Source organism: Eubalaena glacialis, chromosome 2 (assembly GCF_028564815.1).
Source record: "Eubalaena glacialis isolate mEubGla1 chromosome 2, mEubGla1.1.hap2.+ XY, whole genome shotgun sequence".
Lineage (NCBI taxonomy): Eukaryota > Metazoa > Chordata > Mammalia > Artiodactyla > Balaenidae > Eubalaena > Eubalaena glacialis.
Genome location: NC_083717.1, coordinates 192,614,497 through 192,632,904, shown reverse-complemented (window position 1 = coordinate 192,632,904; position 18,408 = coordinate 192,614,497). Strand labels below are relative to the sequence as shown.

At 44.9% G+C, this 18,408-nt stretch overlaps 1 protein-coding gene across 10 annotated transcripts in view; it reads right to left on the bottom strand.

Moving 5' to 3' along the window:
- The window catches only part of WDR20 (WD repeat domain 20), a 62,040-nt gene that overhangs the window by 17,646 nt on the left and 25,986 nt on the right, over nt 1-18,408 (bottom strand). For 4 of the 10 annotated variants that reach the window (XM_061181282.1, XM_061181276.1, XM_061181285.1 and 1 more), the window contains exon 2: nt 5,995-6,177. The exons of 3 other annotated variants lie outside the window; for them this stretch is intronic. In XM_061181282.1, the coding sequence (XP_061037265.1) occupies nt 5,995-6,177 (183 nt within the window). Of the gene's footprint in view, nt 1-3,248; nt 3,342-5,994; nt 6,178-14,188; nt 14,223-18,408 lie in introns of those variants that run through there. 3 more of the 10 variants (XM_061181275.1, XM_061181281.1, XM_061181278.1) reach the window with 2 other exon arrangements.

Sequence of the window (18,408 nt, the reverse complement as noted above, 5' to 3'; positions counted from 1 at the left end):
CAAAACTACCGTCCTTAACAGCATTCACAAACAAGATTTTCTAACTATACTAAACTAGTTTAGAGGAAGCAAGAATAAAAATAAATCTGTAACCACATTAAAGCACCACTGCTAAAATGAAGCTTTCCAAGCACATACTTTTTAATTTTCTTTTTTTCACTTCTATCAACATGATAAGCAGGAAAAAATTCTTGGGGGGTTGCTGGGTATGCATTGTACAGTGCAGATATTAATTTATAACAGAAGTACTAAAAACAAACAATTCCAAAACCACAGCAGCTGCTGGAAAAGCCATAATGTAGCCACAAGCAAAAACGGTGACTAAGGGCTTTGGTTCTGTAAAGGCATTTAAAGACAGCTGCTTCTTCCCTCAGGAAGTATTAGGAAAGGGTATTTCAAAGCCCTGTGAAAGAGGATCAGATGTCATTTTTATCAATGTCAAAACTTTAAGGAGTAGATCATTAAGCGCTCGTTTCCTTCCTTTGATTAAAAAAAGCAAAAACAAAAACAAAACTAACAAAATGCCCAGAACCACTCTCTCGTTAGAGGACTAGACAGAATATTGCCAAGCTGGGCCTCCTCTCCTCCCCACTCCTGGGGGCGCTGGGTGCAGAGGGAGCCTGCAGCCTGGGATGAAAGAGCAGACACAGCCTCAGGGAGCGGCAGGGCCGGGCGTCCACAGGGAGCCTGCAGCCCACCCAGCGCGCTGCCCGGGCCGCACAACCCGCGCGAGAGGAGAAAGTCAAGAACAGGAGGTCTCATCACATGCCAGGGATCAAAGAAGCCCAAATGACACGTTCTTTCTAGATTTTACATCCACCCAATAACCAAACATACTTAAAAATCCTTTGAAGTTACTGTTCTACGGATACAACCCAGATATAATCAGAATTTTTACAAAGGCAAACAAGGCTGAGTTCATTACCACACAGAAACTGCCCCTTTATGACTCTTTGTCCCCAGTACATCGTAACCGTTCGTAATGAAAAGTGGACTCCTCCCCCCTTCCGGGCGCTGACCAGGGCACCTCTCCTTCCCTGGTGACCCTTACCATGAAGGTAGGCTCCACGGTCTGGGAGCTCATCAGATGTGCCATTAGATACCATCAAGGGCATAAAACATACAGAACACTACACACAGAAACCTGAAGTCTACTCTAAGGCTTGAGAGAAAGCAGTGTCTCAGGGGATCTAGGCTACCATTCCCCAAGGGAGGCTAGAAAGGACCAGCCTTCCTCCTGGGCTGAACTGGTACAGCGGCCAGGGTCTCAGCATGACTGGGACGGCCCGGGGAGCAGGGCTCTCCTCTGCTATCTGACATAACTGGATGGACTGAGGGCCAGACCAGGAGGTGAAGGTTGCCAGCAGCCCTAATGGAAGCTGCGAATCTGACAGTTCTGCCTCATTAAAAAGATAAAAAATTACAAAGACAATGAAGTTAACAGTGAGCAATGGCATTTCTAGGCGATGTTTTCCCATTTTCTCTGTACTTCTCTATGTCCCAATTTTTTCTATAAACAAGTATTTTAAGTTTTTTAATCAATGGGGGAAAAAAAATCACCTTTTAAGATACACTCTCTTCCCAGATAGAAAATTTCCACTCTATTCCCAGATAGAAATTTTCACCTATCTTTGGTCTAGTGTGGATTTCTGGAACTTATAAGTTCTTCTCCATTCAACCACCCACCTATACATCCATCCAAACATTTACTACACTTTCATGGACCAGACACCTCCAGAAAGGAGCAAAGGCCAGAGTAATCAATACTGGAGTGTGTGTATGCACGTGTGCATGTGTATAATGGGAGGCTGAGGAGCTCTCTGGTGAGTAAGACAGACAGACACCAAACAGTCATGATAAACAGTCCCCATTGTCTGCCTTACTCGTGTTGCTTCTCTGTCTGGGTTGCCCTGCTCTTACCTTCTTGTCCTGGAAAATCATTTGTGCTTCTCCTTCAAAACTGCTGGTATCTCACCTCCCAAGAAGCCTTTCCTCCAACCCCTAGTGAAAGAAACCCTTTGAGTTTCCCCTCCACCTGGAACTTTTCTCCCCAGGGCTTGCTCTCCAGGCCCTCTGCTAACATCTCATCCTCACCACACCTCCAGGTGGGGACCGCTCTTACCCACTTTCCGGCTGAGGAGAAGAGATGAAGTAAAGACCCACATCCTGCAGGCAGTAAGCGGCAGAAGGGTGTCTGACCTCTAGGCATTCGGGTTCAAGGGTCTATGTTCTTAGCCACTGGGCTGTGAGTCTGTAAATTTCATGGTAATACACTGACTGTTGTAAGTGCTCCTTTGCAGGCCATGAGCAGATGACCAGAATCTTGGAGTATAAACAGGGCTCGGCCCCAGACACGTCTAGGACTTAGCAAGGACTCGTCTTTGCTCTTACTGTGCCTTCTCCACAGACCTGCCATCTAATCTCAGGGACATGATTACTATTTATATGCTGACAACTCCCAAAATTCACCTCTAGTTTTGCGCTCCATATCCATGTATCCAACCACCTACGGGCCTCTCAAGCTTACCAAGTACAGAACGGAACTCTGATCTTTACCTCTGCTCCCAGCACCTGCTCCTTCCCCCCCTTACCCAGTGCAGTAAGTGAGCCAGAAACCCAAGATTTTTTCCCTCGCCTCTCCAGTTTCGTCTCCAAGAAGCAGCCAGGGTTACTTTCAAAAACATCTATCTGACCACCTCTTCCTCTTGCTCCCTTCTGTGAGATCCCACAGTTCAAAGAAGCAAAGCCGGGTCAGGCCCTGAGTGGCAGGGCCTCCAAACTCATGCCCTCTCACTTCACAACACCCTCCCAGGTCCACCGTCCTCTCTCAGGTCTCTTGGTCCCAAGCTCGTTCCTCCAGGGGCCTTCACCGGCTCTCCCTCTGCAGGGGCGCTCTATCTCCAGCTCCTTACCTGGGGGCCTCCTCAGGCGAGGCTCAGCTCAAAGCACTTCACTTCCTCCGAGAGACGGACGCTCCCCACGTCCCCGTAAAGCAGGCCTCCATGTCTGTCTCTCCTTCAGGCCCCCTATCTCCTCTGACATCACAACAAGTCACCACCATTTGCCGTAACTGTGTGTATGTGTGTGTGGTGCTGTTCACACTTCTCTCCCCTCTCTCTGGAGGGGAGACACAGGGGCGGCTGTTATCTGCCGCTGCAGACCCAGTGCCGGGCACATGGTAGGCTATCAAGGTCTGTCGAATGGATGAGAAAATGGCCACAACTCTAGTTCAAGTCCTCAGCTCTCACCTGGACAGGTACTAGAGCCTCCTCACTGGTCTTGCTACCTTCATTCTCTCTTTCTTCATTCCAATCCACCTTCCACAAGTGCTGACAAGAGTTCTAAAAAAACACATTTGATCCTGTCACTCCCTTGATTAAATAAAAGCCCAAAGGTCCCCCACAGCCTCCAGTGTCAGATCCAAATTTCCCAGCATGTTATCAAAGGGCTTTTACAATCTGGTTCCAGCTCATCTGTCCGGCTTTAACTTCTGCCACTCCAAGGCCCACGTGCTGTGGTTTGGCCACCCTTGGCCTCCACATGCTAAGCTGTTTTCTCCAGCTTTGAAGGCCTTTCTCATCCTCCTCCAACTCCTATGCATCTTTCAAACCCAGGTCAAATGTCACCTTCTGGAAGCTTTCTCGAACTGTCCCCACTGAACTTAACTTTTGTTTTTATCTTATGATATTTGATACATACTGAGGAATGCAATTAATACATTATCCCTTGGTACTTTGTTCATAACACTGGGATAAACACACGTTCCAGTACCCTTTCGGTCCATCTCACTAAACTGTGAGCTCCTGGGGAGACAAGAGCCCATCTGGCAACCACACATGGTGGGGCTTACAATCTATGACCAATAAGAGCTCGTGGAATTAATTTCTGGATCCAGCTCTATCATCAACTTGCTACCTGATGTGGACAATTCACTTACCTTCTCTTTGACTATTTCCTCATCTGCGCACGATGGAGACAGCAGCCCACCCTCCCAAGCCGAGGAAACAGACAAAACACTCTGAAACCTCCACGTCTCATACCAATGCAAATCACAGCCTAATGACAGCTTCGACCACCATCCCTGGCACTCTCTGAGAAACACACCCCTGATGGCCCTTTCTCTTAGACATCCTGACCCAAATCTGATGAGAAGGTTACCCACACAAGCCGAAGAATGTCCTTACTGTGAAGGGCGACCAATTTCTGCCTCCAGCTGTCAGTGCCAAGTTGGCATTCAACCACACACAATCCTAGCACTCTGAACAGCCATTTTTCAAATAAAATGTAAAAGGAGTAGGAGGTAGCTCATGCGTCACTCATTAGGAGTGAGGAGGTGCTTTCCAGCCTGCGACCCCCAGCTGTCCTGAGTGAGGAATGGGTCTAGCTGACGCGTCCGAGCGCTCTCAGGGCCCTGTGGTCTCTGCCCCACCCTCCCCCAGCGATGACACACACACCCTTCTTGTTCTCTAAGTGGCACTCTGTGCCATCCTCAGCCGAGCAGCCTCCCGGCCTTGTTTACCAACAGCTCTTTACATGGCTCCAATCCCTTCCCCCTCAAAAACACGTCCCCTACCTAAACACAAATAAAACCCCACAATGACGCCAAATTCACAATTTCTATTAAGAATGCAGAGAAGTCTAGTTTTGTGCCCTCACTCTCCCCACCAAAAGATCACCACCCCCCAAAAAGATCATCCAGCTACTAAGAAATCACTCCCTCAAATGATGTTAATAAAATGTTTAGGTAAATAGAATAATTTTCTGCTTAAGATTTTTTTTTTTTTTAAACAGAAAATGGGTTTAAATACTTTTGTCAATCCAGACGGCAAGTTTTGTTTCCAGTCAACCCAGACGAAACTAGAAGAGGAGATGGTATGGTTCAAAAGATTTCACCAAATCCACTGGCAATGTCAACCAGGAGCGCCGTGGATGGACACTGGATATGCATGGACAGCATATACCATGGGGACTGCAAAAGGAGTCAGAATTTTAACTGCAATTTGTGGAGTGGAGTATTCTTCCCCAAACAAAATTAATTCTTAAAAATCAGAATTTATAATGCACTTCTGTTCCAAGTTAATGACTTTAAAACCATGCAACAATCAAAACCACTTGCCCTTCCTGAGAGGAATCCATGTGACCTGGCCCTTGTCACACCAGGGTTGAGGTCACAAGCAGACTGCAACCCAGGGCTTCTAACTCAGCAAGACTGCCTCGTCTTTTCCATTTACTAGGAAAGTCATACCGACGCAGAGGAGGAAGCACGTCAAATACGTAATGGCAACACTTGGGGCTGAAAAGCCACTCCAATCGCTTATAAAAATATAATCTATTTGCCAGCTTACATCTACTGTGTTTAATGGTTGACATGTTCCTGAACGGACAGCTCAGATATCTCAGGCTCCTGCCAGAATGAAACTGAAGACACTAGAAACCCCAGCACATGCTACAACACTGGCAAAAGCTATGTCATAGGATCCAATTTTAAGTGCTGGGATTTCTAACCATGTCAAAGGTGATTTAATAGCAAACATTTACAAGAGCAAGAGAACAAATTCTCAGTCAAACGCCTGTCAAACATACACACCAAATTTTAGCTACAATTTAAGCAACCTAAGGAAATATTATCAAGTTCTTTGATCTGCATGAAATTTTCTGGTGATGTGAATAAAATAAATTCTTTATTTTCTTATTTAAATTATAAATATCAAGCTACAAGTCTCATCCCTATCTCCATTATAAAAAAATTTTTAAAGCACCTGCTATAGACACCTGAGCATCTCCATAAAAAATGCACAGAACAGTTGGCCCAAGGAAGAACAGGTAGAAGTCAACAAGTTAACGCACCACATTTAAACTTGGGTAATACTAGGTAGGACATCTGAGAATGGAAAATGGGCTTCGCTCACAGTGTAAAATAAGGCCCACTACCCTCGGTAAGAACGTATACATTCTTAAAGGGATTCTTAACAGCTAAGACAGGGTGCTACTTACTTCCTCATTAAATAGTTTGCTAGTTTCTTTTTTGATTGGGTCTATAAGCTGGACTTGGCCTGCGGAAAAGCCCACTAGGAGAGAGACACTTTCTGCTGTGGCTGTTAGGTGGTTGAAGTCATGACAAGTAGGCTGTGTTCCTTTGTATATCCTTTTATCTATTGGTTTACTCAAGTCAGCAGCCTGGAGGAGAAAGAGAAAAATACACACGGTAAACAGCACATTGAGATGAGAAATCTAAGTTACACTATTTTATACTCCATTATGATGTTCAATCTTAAAAATAAAAAGTATTAAAATATTTTTGCGGTTTTTAGCATTTTATAAAAGCACTTTCACATACCTCAGCCAATCTGATATTGTTAGACTATCCACAATATGTTTATAACTGTTATTCTCGTAACTTATTCTTCTTCAAGTATATTTAACAAAGACTCCTGGACTTCAGGAGGAAAAATCCTTGAGATACCAAATTCAGTATTTGCAAAATGCATTCCAAGCACTTTCTAACAAAGTTAACTTTAACCACATAAAAGCTCGGCTTTCAAATACAGCTACAGCACCTAAATGCTCATCGGTGAGTTCACCTGCAGCCCAGTCATCCTCAAAGCGTGGTCCCCAGACCAGCGGTAGCAGCAGCAGCATCACCTGGAAACTCAGAGGTGCAAATTCTCAAGGCCCACACCACACCAAATGAATCAAACTACAGGGGGCAGGCGGGGTGGACCCAGCAAGCTGTAGTTAAAACGGTCTTCCAGGTGATTCTGACACCTACTCAGGCTGAGAACCACTACTATGGCCAGTTATACACAGGCAGTGACTCCTGTACTGGGTCACACTCTCTCTTCTGCATTAGCTTCCAAGTAACTTTCACTTGTCGAGCCCACACTCCAAGTCTGGTACATGCATCATCTTTAATCCTTACAATGACCCTTCAAAATAGATAGTATTTTCCCCATTTTACAGATGAGAAAACAAGTTTAGGGAAGTTAAATAACTCAGCCAAGGTCACCATACCTACCTAGTAAGTGGAAGGGCTGGATTTGGAACCCAGGTCGGTTTTACCATAAAGGGGATAGGGAGAAAACACACCGCACACACTCCAAACTCTGACTCCTGACTTGGGCTAAATGTGATTTTTCAAAGTGCCTCACCCCTTTTAAAGCAGGATCTTCTCTTCATGAGAAGCCTTCTGTGCAATCCAAAATGCTGGGCTGTTATTGCTGAAATAAAGGAAACCCAACCCCTCCCACTGTCATTGGAAAATCACAGGCGGAGACAACTGAACACATCCTTTAAAACACCCACTTTGGCCCTGTGTGCAGTTCCGGGGCTCACAGCTCTGGTTCTCTATGGACCATCTCCAGGGTTAGGTTCTGAAGATTTCTTTCTTCCAAAGAGGCCTGTGACACTGTACTGAGAATTCTAGATTTTTCAGATAACAAATACAGTGTAAAAAAAGAGGACCTCAAAATGACAGGCTCAAAACCTGAGCATTTGGCAGTCTGGACCTGAGTGGCACAAGTGACCCTGGGAGCCCCAGGGCAAAGGAATGAAGATTCATGCCATGTGGACACTCTCCCTGCCTCACCTCAGTTAAAATGGGGATGAGAATCCATTCTACCAACCTCATGGTACTGTCTGGAGGATGAAATAAGAGAACATATACACGAAAGAGCCTTGAAAAGTGTAATATATAGTATGATGCAAAACAAAAGGAAGTCCTGACTTTGGAGCAAGGAGAAAAGGGACGGTGGGCAAGGAAGCGGGTGCTCAGCAGAAGGCAGATGCCAGAGACAGGAGCCCCTTCACTGCGGACAGTCCGCCTGGAGGGAAGCAGCTCCTGGGCTGGGCCCTGAGGGCAGGGAAAGAGAAGTCTAGGCTAAGGCAACAACACAGCAAATGATCTCAGTGCAAGGAAACAGCAGCGAAAGTAAAAATGCTCAAAATATAAGACAGAGTCAAAAATCAAATTTGAAACATGAACAATTATTATATGATCTCTATATCGGCATATGTTAACTCGAGACTTTTTTTTTTTTAGTTTGCTTAAGCAACTACCCCGTGGACTCCCCTGGTGGTGCAGTGGTTAAGAATCTGCCTGCCAATGCAGGGGACAGGGGTTCGAACCCTGGTCTGGGAAGATCCCACATGCGGCGGAGCAACTAAGCCCGTGGGCCACAACTACTGAGCCTGCGCTCTAGAGCCCATGGGCCACAACTACTGAGCCCATGTGCCACAACTACTGAAGCCAGCGCGCCTAGAGCCCGTGCTCCACAACGAGAAGCCACCGCAATGAGAAGCCCGCGCACCGCAACAAAGAGTAGCCCCTGCTCGCCGCAACTAGAGAAAGACCGCGCGCAGCAACGAAGACCCAACGCAGCCAAAAATAAATAAATTAATATTAAAAAAAGAAACTACTCCATGAAAGAATATACATAAAATTATGCACCAAAATATAAAAATCAATTCAAAGGCAAACCAAACATTAACAGAGAGAACAAATATAACTTAAATGAGCAAAAGAAATACAATGATTCTCAGCACAACAGAGAAAGTTTAAAGCACCAATTTTCCCAAGTATTGCTACTAGTTTTAAACTTATGGATCCCTCACAATAACAATGTTAGCCTCAGTTCTTGGTATATTTCTTTCACATTCCTGCCCCCTAATATGGAACTTTACTGAAAAGCGTCTTTTGTCACAGATGTCACTAGATCACACAGGAACACACATCTAAAGTATCTTAAATGCCAACTGAAAGACAATTTTCACTCTCGAATCATGTATCTATTCCAAGAACGTCCTGTTACTAATTTGCTTAACAAAGTTTCTCCCTAGATCGTTGCTCTCAAGGTGTACCAGACCATGAACAGTCTGCTAGCCTGCAGTCAAAATTAAGTACACAGATTGAGAATAAGCATTTAGAAACTTTTACGGCAATGTGACAGAGTGATTTTATACCTGTTGAATCTAATGATAAAAAATTCAAGTTTGCATTCTGCATGTCTTTTTCAGGTTTTCTAGTAATCCTTCTTTTTTTTACAAAAGTATCAGCCCAGATAGACTGGAAATTTTAAGAATTGGTCTTTCAGTACTGGTGGGAGAAGCACTGTCCTAGAAGGCGTAAAAGTAGACCTAGGCCCAAGGAACACAAAAATGTCTCTTACCGAAGGTCACTCCTTCCCCCGCAAACCCCCAATGGCCCTGATGGCACTAGAACAGCAGAACGTTAGCCAAGCAACGTGCCACTTACGCCCAGCAAGACCTACTGTGAGCCCTGTAGTGACTGCGAGGGGTGTACCCATAGGCAGTTATTCTTCCGAGAAGCCTGGGGACTCCCCCAGCGGTGCCTGGGCTTTTTGGAGCCCGACCCCAGGTGCAGGCAAAGGTGGGTCCACCAGTGCCTGCCTTTGTTTCCAACAGCACCACCATCTCCAGCTCATCTCGTCCTCTTTCCTCTTACAGCCAATCACCGAGTTCTGTCTCTTTTTCCATTGCTGTGCCGCTGTCTTCTTTCCTCCTCCTCCTCCTCCTTTCTTCCTAGGAGGTGGGGTGGGGGCGTGCCAGTGGGAATCCTGAACCCACCCCCCTTTCAGCAGCAGTCACAACGACCTGAGCTAGCCGCTCCTTCCCCAGGGGGTCGTCAGCCCTGACACACGGCTTCCCAGGTCAAGGCAGTCTGGTGGAAGGAGAAAGAGCCCAGACTCTGGAACCAGGCAGGCCTGGGTTCAAACCTCACCTTCCCTCTTGGTAGCTAGGTGGCCTTGGGCAAGGTGCTTGTCACCTCTCCCAGAGCCGCAGAGAACAAAGTCCCCTAGCTCCACTGCAGGGTCATGGAAAGGCCCGCAGGTAATGGATATAAAGCACTGAGCACATATCAGCACTCAAATGGTAGCTACCATTATTAATTTATCCTTGTCACATCCTACCTGGGGGCAAATGTCTCAGTGGCTTCCTAATTTCCATCACATCAGAATACAACAACTCCCAAGCAGTCCTGCCCTTCGTGGTTGGGCCCCATCCATCTCCCCTAACAGCAAGAGCAACTTCTGTCCATTGAACACTTTCTATGTACCAGGACGTTCACACTTATCATCTCGTTTAACCTCACAGTCCTCGCCTCAGAGTCGGCACTAATACCATCCATGTTTTACGGCTGAGGGACCTGGGAAGGAATTAAGGGGTCGAGGGCCGTGTCCCACCACTCCACCTCGTTCTGCTGTCCCACCCGTCCTCGCCCCCCACCAGGTGTGTTGAGTCTGGTGCAGGCAGACGTCCCCTCTTCCTGGTTTCATTAAGTCGCCCCCTTTGTTGGGATAGTCTCCTCTGCCCCTGTTCCCAGGAGTATTACCCATCAGTTCAAGTCCCGTCACCTCCAGCAAGCATTTTCCCAACTACCGTTTCCTGAGCTGGCTCCTTTATCACAATTCTCAAGTTCTTAGTTCGTTCCACAAAATTTAGTATTTAATCACTTATGTGATCACAGTATTGTTTTATGTCTGTTATCATCAATTAGAATTACAACTAAAATTACAACAAAAACTTCCTTAAAAAGCAGAACTTCTTTATTAAACAGTTACCATTGTATTATTCCACAAAATTACTTGTTTTTCAGCTTTCTGGTAAATCCTGCATAGACAGGCTACAGATACTTTGGTATTTTTTTAGTGCTTTTGCATCCTAATTATTGCCAATTATCTAAATTCTTAACTGTGAATTTATAGCAGAACCAATTTATTTAAAAGTCTTACCAATTTTAAGAATTGACAAGAATTTTAAGAACTGGTAAGAATATTTGGTTATTCAGCCAAACAGAGTATCCAGTTTGTCATAAATGCTCAATATCTGTTTAACAAATGAAACTGTGAATGTTCCAAATTTTTCAATTTTTCAATTAAATTTCATCATTATGCTCATTAGTTTCTGCACAAGGAGTTATGATTACAATTAATTTGTCAGTGTCTCATTCTCAACTTAACAGAAAAAATTTAAATGATGGTTTAAAAATTCCTACTACAGAAACAGAGCTGGTTAACCAAAATCCTCAGTCAATAAGTACAAACTTTAAAATGTCATGTTTCTTTTTTCCTTGGACTTTTGATCCTTAAAATCCCTGCAATTCTCCTCATGACGAATACTGTCAAGACATGAAGTCAGCTGGGTGGGTTTAGCATGGAACTACGAACATTTATCACAAAGGCTTGCAAAAGAAACCAAGCTGCTGCAGCTCACACCTTCACCCCAGATCCCTGCCCGGTCCCAGGGAATGCTGGGGAGCCGACAGGAACGTGGAGGGGGGACTGAACCGGTAGGGAATGGGCTCCCACGGGCGCCCCGTCACAGCCATTCCAGGAGCTCAGAGAAGGGTGCTCGGTGGGCCCGGGCCGAGCCCTTGTCATGGGAACCTGCTACTTGATACTCGAGTGCCCAGAAGCATTTGATGTGATATGGAAAATAATCTCAGAAAGACCTCTTCTGAAAAATGTATGCCAGATGATGGTATGTGGGAGGCACGTAGGTACTAAAGGTGGGCTTTATTTTCCCTAAATGTCACATTCTCCCTCCCCTTTAGAGAATGACCTCAGAGAGAACCCGTCTCACAGAACTTGCCAGAAGAGACTCCTTTTACTGGCCTATCTAAAAGCTGCCAAATGCCCACCCAGACAAGAAGCTCACCCTGTCTACACCAAAAATCACTCTCTTCCCTCCTAAGCCCCTCTCCCGAGCTTTAAGCCTGTCGCCTCGGTTGGGTCCCCCGCCCGGCACCCCCATGCCAGCTCAGAGCCCTTCTAGCAGCCTGTCCTCCTCCAGGCCCCCTCCTAGCCTAGGGGCAGTTTACGGGCTTAGCAGCAGGCTCCTTCCACCAATTTCTACACACCTCCCATTCTTCCCCCACACTTGCCAGATTAATCCTCATGAAGACTTGGGTCGATCTCCCACTCCCAACCTCCTCGGCTCTGCCCGGCCGTACCAACGGCTAAACTCCTTAGTTGGCATCCACAGGCCTTCCTCTTACAGGCCTCACCATCCCCTGCCCCTTCACACACACTACCCGCAAGGGCAGCACGTGTTTACCTGCTGCCTGCGCTCTTTGCACCTTCCTGCCTTTCCTTACGTTTCTCCTTTCACTTACAATACTCCCCTCCCCTCCCCCCTCCATCACACAAATGCTGCTCACCGCAGCGCCAGTGTCATTTCCTCCTGATCTCACCCCGGGAGGCAGGCTTTCACTGGGCCTCCACTGAGTGCCTATCCCCATGTGCCACATTTATTAGCGGTAATATGTGAACTGTACTCCATATATTGTGAATGTCCTTTCAAAGACAACAAAAAAGTCAGGAGGCTGCTCAGTCACTGACGGCCTGAATGGATTAACCCAAAATAGCAGGAGCAGCTCCAGTGGCATCAAAGGTCTCCATTATGCCATTTGAAAATCAAAAGAGAACTGCTGTAGTGCTTTCTATTACCGTTCTTTTTGATCACATCTCAGACAACCAAAGTAGGAGCCAAAAGTGGACAGGGGATTACTTCCCAGTGCCCCAGAAGATCACCGAGTTGGAAAGACAAGGAACAATTGGAGTCCTATCTCAAGACCTGGGATCCAAAATAAACCACATTATAAAGACTGTTCCACAGTTTTTCCTGGGGGAGACTTTTAACCTAGTCAGGCTTGGGGTTTCTAATGTCTGCGAGGGATCTGTCCACAGTCTGGGGCTGGACCACACCTAGCTGGTCATCCTGGGGAAACGCCTCCCGGTCACAAGAGTGAATGAAATGAGACTCAGACCACTCCGAGCTGTTATATTTGCTTTGTGAACAAAAATCAATGTACTATTTAATACAAATCTTCTTCAGCACGGTGGAAAATAACCTGGGGCTCTAATGACAAAAATACCAAGCAGTGATTTTCAAATATCTTCACTGCCCAGGTGAGCAGTTTAACACTCAGGTAACAGTCAGTTGTAAGGTACTGCACAGATGCTGATTCCACAGTCCAAGCCACCTGCCCTTCAAGTAGACACAAAACCAGGCTAATCTTGTGAAATAGCCCCACAACTCATCTTTCTCATAGTTTCTTCAGTTCAATAGTTACATTCAAAATATCTGCATAATTGGCATTAATGGTATTTAGAGTCTAACACATTAAAAAAAGAGATATCAGGGGTATTAGGAAGTCAGGTTTGGGATAACTTATCCCAGTAGGAAAAAAAAAAGGTCACTCAACTGTACCGTTCCAGCGTTTCAAAAAGGCCAGAAGCATGTCTGTCTTACTCGCCACTCTACCTCCAATGCCTAATAAAGCGCCTGGCACACAGAAGACGTTGTTAAGTATCTGCCATAGAAATGAAACAATTCCGAAAATGGGAAAGAAAAGTACAGTGATGGGAACCAGAAGAAACTCAGAGCCAGACACATATATAAAAGCACATATAGAACCCTTCTGCTGACCAAAAGCCTAACTAACAACCAATGCCTTCTTGGGCGCCCATCTATGAAAGAAAACCACCTCCATTAGCAAATACCGGAAAGTCACTTGACGGTTTACAGAGCACCCTCAAGAGGGTGCACCCTCCAGCATCAGTTCTTCTGACCGTCGTTACGAACCCGTGCATATAAGCACTACGGCCACTCCCATGTTATAAACAGAGAAACAGAATGAGCCGTCAAGCCACAGCAGGCGGTGGAGTCCACGCCTTCTGAACGCCGGCCCCTGTGCTCCTTCTACCGCGTCACGTTGCTGACAGGACGTTGACAAGACAACATCAGAGGCAGCACTTACTCTAAAATGCTATTACTGTGTGACTCCATGCTCCTATGCTTGCTGAAGTGGCAATCAAATATTCCAGCCTTGCTCAGTTTGGCCCAGATTCCAGACCCACCTTCTCAACGCATTTGCCTTGCAGGGCTGTTTTCTTAAAATGGAGATAATCCCAAGCATAATACCTGACACTTAAAAGGCACTTAAGAAAAGTTAGTGAAAACTCATATTTCTCCTTTTGAATACATAAGGACTTGCTGCTTATCAGGGAGGCTTTGAAAATTCTCAACATTCGTTAACACTTTCAAAGAAATCTAAATAAGGAAAAACAGGGATATTTCTTTCTGCCCTAAATTTCCTGGAGAAAAACAGCAGAAGCCAAGTTTAGAGCATGTTTTCCTTCCAATATAATTTTCCAAAACAAGACAGTACCTTCCCTTCCTTAGTCTCCATTCCTCCTTCATTGTCAGACATGCTAGCACACGCCCACACTTGCACTGGCACACCAGACCCACTCCCTTTACTGAAAACAACTGTCACGTCATCTGCCAGCAGGCCTCTGCCAGTCCTGACCCCGGAATGAGCACCCAGCGCTCACATTCCAGAGCTCCTCTCCTGTGCACGACAGCAGCAGCAGCGAGGCCATGAGAAGTGGGGCAGGGAACTCCAAGGAAGGAGATAGAAGGGAAGAACAATGCCATCCACCATCAGAATACAGGCAAATAACAAGACGTAAAATGCGAGGGGTGCCACCTTTAGGTCATTCCAAAATGGGAAGAGATGCATAGACACAAAATGCATAAAATGTGTTCAGTGAAATCTTCACAGCAACGATCTGTGGAATTGCATACTGTTCACCAAAGAAATACTTCTCACAGGAGCCAGAGAAGGCTCCTCCTTTGGAACTCTGCTCTGGGCGGGGTGGGAGCAGCCGCCCAGAGGAAGCAGGGCTGAGACTATGTGAAGCGTCTTCGTCTCCCCTGGCCCAGCACTGTCAGTCAAGTGTCTGCTAAAATAATACACTTCTGTTGTTATCACATATGCCATTTTCTCCCAAGGCAGTCTGTCACTTAAAAACTGTTAGCTATGTAAACTCGACTCCTCTTCCCCCAGAGTGATTTTTCAAAAATGAACTTGATAAGCTACTAAACTGCAACATCTTCGCCATCTCTTCGTTCCCTTATGCTGCACTCCACGTTCAGGTCAAGTCTCTTATCACAATGCGAAACGCTACAAATGGTTGTCCTGGTGCTTCGTTTAGGCTAATGAAATACTGATTTCTTCATTAAAGAAAAACTATGAATAAACATTAGATAAAATCAATTTGCACACATTCTAACACCAGATCTCACCCCATTAAAGTGCTGACATATTCAAATGACCTATTTTTATTAAACCCTTCTGTTAAATATGCAGACATATGCATTCCTATTCCCAAGGGAATACCAACATCTCAAGTGGAAGAAAAGGCAAGAGGCTTTCATTTCTGTAAAAGATACTCATTTCAAATTCTTAGAAAACAGGTATTTTTAAAGTTTCCCCTAAAAGGGGTGGGGGCGGGGAGAAATTCTGTGACCTTCTAAAAGTGCTGTGACAACACTGGTAAAGACCACTCCAAGGCAGTGAGTAGTTCCTGTCTGCTGCCTAGCTGCTGCCCCACCACCTTCCTGGCATCTACATGCCCGTGAGCTTGTTATGTGTGGCCCGGCACACAGATGACTCCTCCGTTTTCTCCTTCACGGTGCTGAGCAGCTCAAGCAGTGCCCTGCAGAGGGGAGCCCGTTCGAAGCGAGAAGTGCCCTGAGTCTCCAGTTGTGGGGAGGCCCTGCAACTTTCTGACACTCATTTCCTTATCCTGCATTGAAACTGAGGCCCAGGGAGGGGTGGTGATCTGCCCAAGGCTGCACAGACCTTAGAACTGTGCTTTCAATCACATCAAGTTGCTACCTTTTCAATCACCCAACTTCAGGTGGAACAATGAACTACTGAATCGGTAACATATGAAATTTCAAAAAATGGCACTGATGTGTACCAGTAATTTTACACCAAATGACAGTACTTTGGAGCCAGTACATTGCTGGGTTTTCAAATAGGAAGCAAGAGAGCCAGAGAGCACATTAAACTTATCTCACAATGAAAGGAGATCAGCCACTAAAATCGATGGCCAAAACACTGGATTTGGCCTCTGTACTTCAAATAGTTATTCTCTGATCCAGCCAGGCCTCAGGTGAAGAAAGCAGACTCAATTCAATGACAGTTACAGAGACCTGACCGATTTCTAAATACTACTATGAAGAAAAGCTTTGCTCTCTCCTTCATCTAAAGTTTTATAGTATCACTGGAACTACCATTCACTTGGCACTTCTGCTGTTTGTCATTTTGTCATATGTCTTATCTCCTCAACTAAGTCAAATTTTGGGGGGACATAACTGTCTTACAGGCTACCTCAATGACAGCCACTCAGACATTTCTGATGTTTTTTCCCCTACCAGATTAAAAACGCCTTTTTAGGCACCTGAAATGTACCATGCACTGGTACAGCACTAGTAACGCAATAGCAGCCAGTTTCAGAATGTGGACCAGTAAGACTAGCACAGACACGAGCGTGGAGGGGCAGGCCTCGCCTAACTCTGACGGGAGTGTAAACTGGCCCGCCTTCGTGCAGAGCAAGTTGGCAACACGGAGCAAAAGCCTCCTTTCCTTTAAACACAAATTCAACTCCTAGGAATCTGTCCTTAGAAAACATTTTCCAAGTGTGTAATCTATCTGTAATAGCCCAGAGCCGGCCCAACACAAATGCCCATCCACAGTAGGCTAGGTGAATAGCAGGCTATACGTGGAATACTACCCATGGAAGACATGCACGGAGAAAAAACATGGACAAACCTCAAAAAATAATGTTGAGTGAAAGAAGCCAGATATAAAAGAAGCACAGCATATACTAAATAATTCTATTTATATAAAGTTCAAAAATAAGGAAAACTCATGTGATGCTGGAAGTGAGGACGGTGGCTACCCCTTCAGGAGTGTGGGAAGGGGCCACAGGGAGGCTCCAGGTGGCTGGGAATGCTGTTTCTTAATCTGGGGTTGGTTCTACTTTGTGAAAAACTAATAGAACTTTACATTTATACACATTTCTGTTTGGATGCTATCCTTAAATTAAAAAATAATTTTAATGATCAAACACACAAAGACAGTCAACTCAGCTTTGTTTCTAACAAAACATTATTAACATCTTATGTGTTTGAAAAATGAAATGGGTAAATATATCATGCAGCCATTTAAAATGAAGACATTTACTTACCAGCAAAGAAGGACGTTATATGGTATATCATTAAGTGAAAAATGCAACAATAAAAAAATAGGTTTCAAAAGATTAAAAGAATTATAAAGAAATCTGAAAATTGTATTCATACTGTAATCATATTGTTAGCAATAATAGTACATTGTTACCCCTTTTTTTTTTTTTGGCCGTGCCATGCAGCATGCGGGATCTCAGTTCCCTGCCCAGGGATCGAACCCGTGCCCGCTGCACTGGGAGCACAGAGTCTTAACCACTGCACCATCAGGTAAATCCCAGTATATTGTCATTCTCAATGTCTTGTAGAATAAAACAAAAAATTAATTATGTGAATGTCATTAGGAATTCAGATTTTCCATATAAGACGTATTAAATGTATAGAAGCAATGACCAAATGGCAATAGGAAATCCTAGTGCCCAGACTGTGTCACAAATGCTATTTGTCACTTAAAGTCACCAAAGGCTCCTATATACTTGATACCAGGTATGGGGCAGGAAGTGTACAAGATGAATCTGGAACATCTTTCTGTACCGCTGAGCAAGAAAGCTATCAAAGACTACTGAAGTTGTGTCCAAAAGATTCAGGGGCTGGACTTCCCTGGTGGTGCAGTGGTTAAGGCTCTGCGCTTCTACTGCAGAGGGCGCGAGTTCGATCCCTGGTCAGGGAAGATCCCACATGCCGCACAGTGTGGCCAAAAAAAAAGACTCAGGGGGCAAAGCAGAGGGACTATCATTGGTCAATGATGGGACAATTTACACATAAAAACAATACTACAGAATTTTCATGGAATAAAATAAGAATCTGAGTTCACACTAATGTCAATAAATGGGGAGAAAAAAAAAGCATTCGTCTACAGTAGACTAACACCTAATAAATGTAGAAGGAAAAAATAATGGAGTTTGAAAATCACCATTTTACAACCATCACAGTAATACAGTAATAACCAATTCAGCCAAAAATCATCAATGGATGCTAAAGCTAGTGGATAAAGGTCTGATGAGAAAAAGGGTATTTATGTAGTCCCAAAGTATCCCTTCACAAATTACATATCAATTACAAAGAGAAAAGTGGAACTTGACCATGGATTAATTTAGCAAACACAACCTTAGTCAATGTTCACATCACCACTGTGACCAGAACAAAGCAGCGTCCTGTGTCTCCTGACCTGTTGCTCCAAGAAAGACACGACAGTGGTTCTGTGGTGCCCCCCACAACTGTAGACTATGAATCTAATCACAAAAATATCAGACAAATCTAAACTGAGAGATTCTACAAAATAACTGGTCTGAACTCTTCAAGACGTCAAGGTCGTGAAAACAAAGAAGCAGCTACGGAACACTGAATGAGACT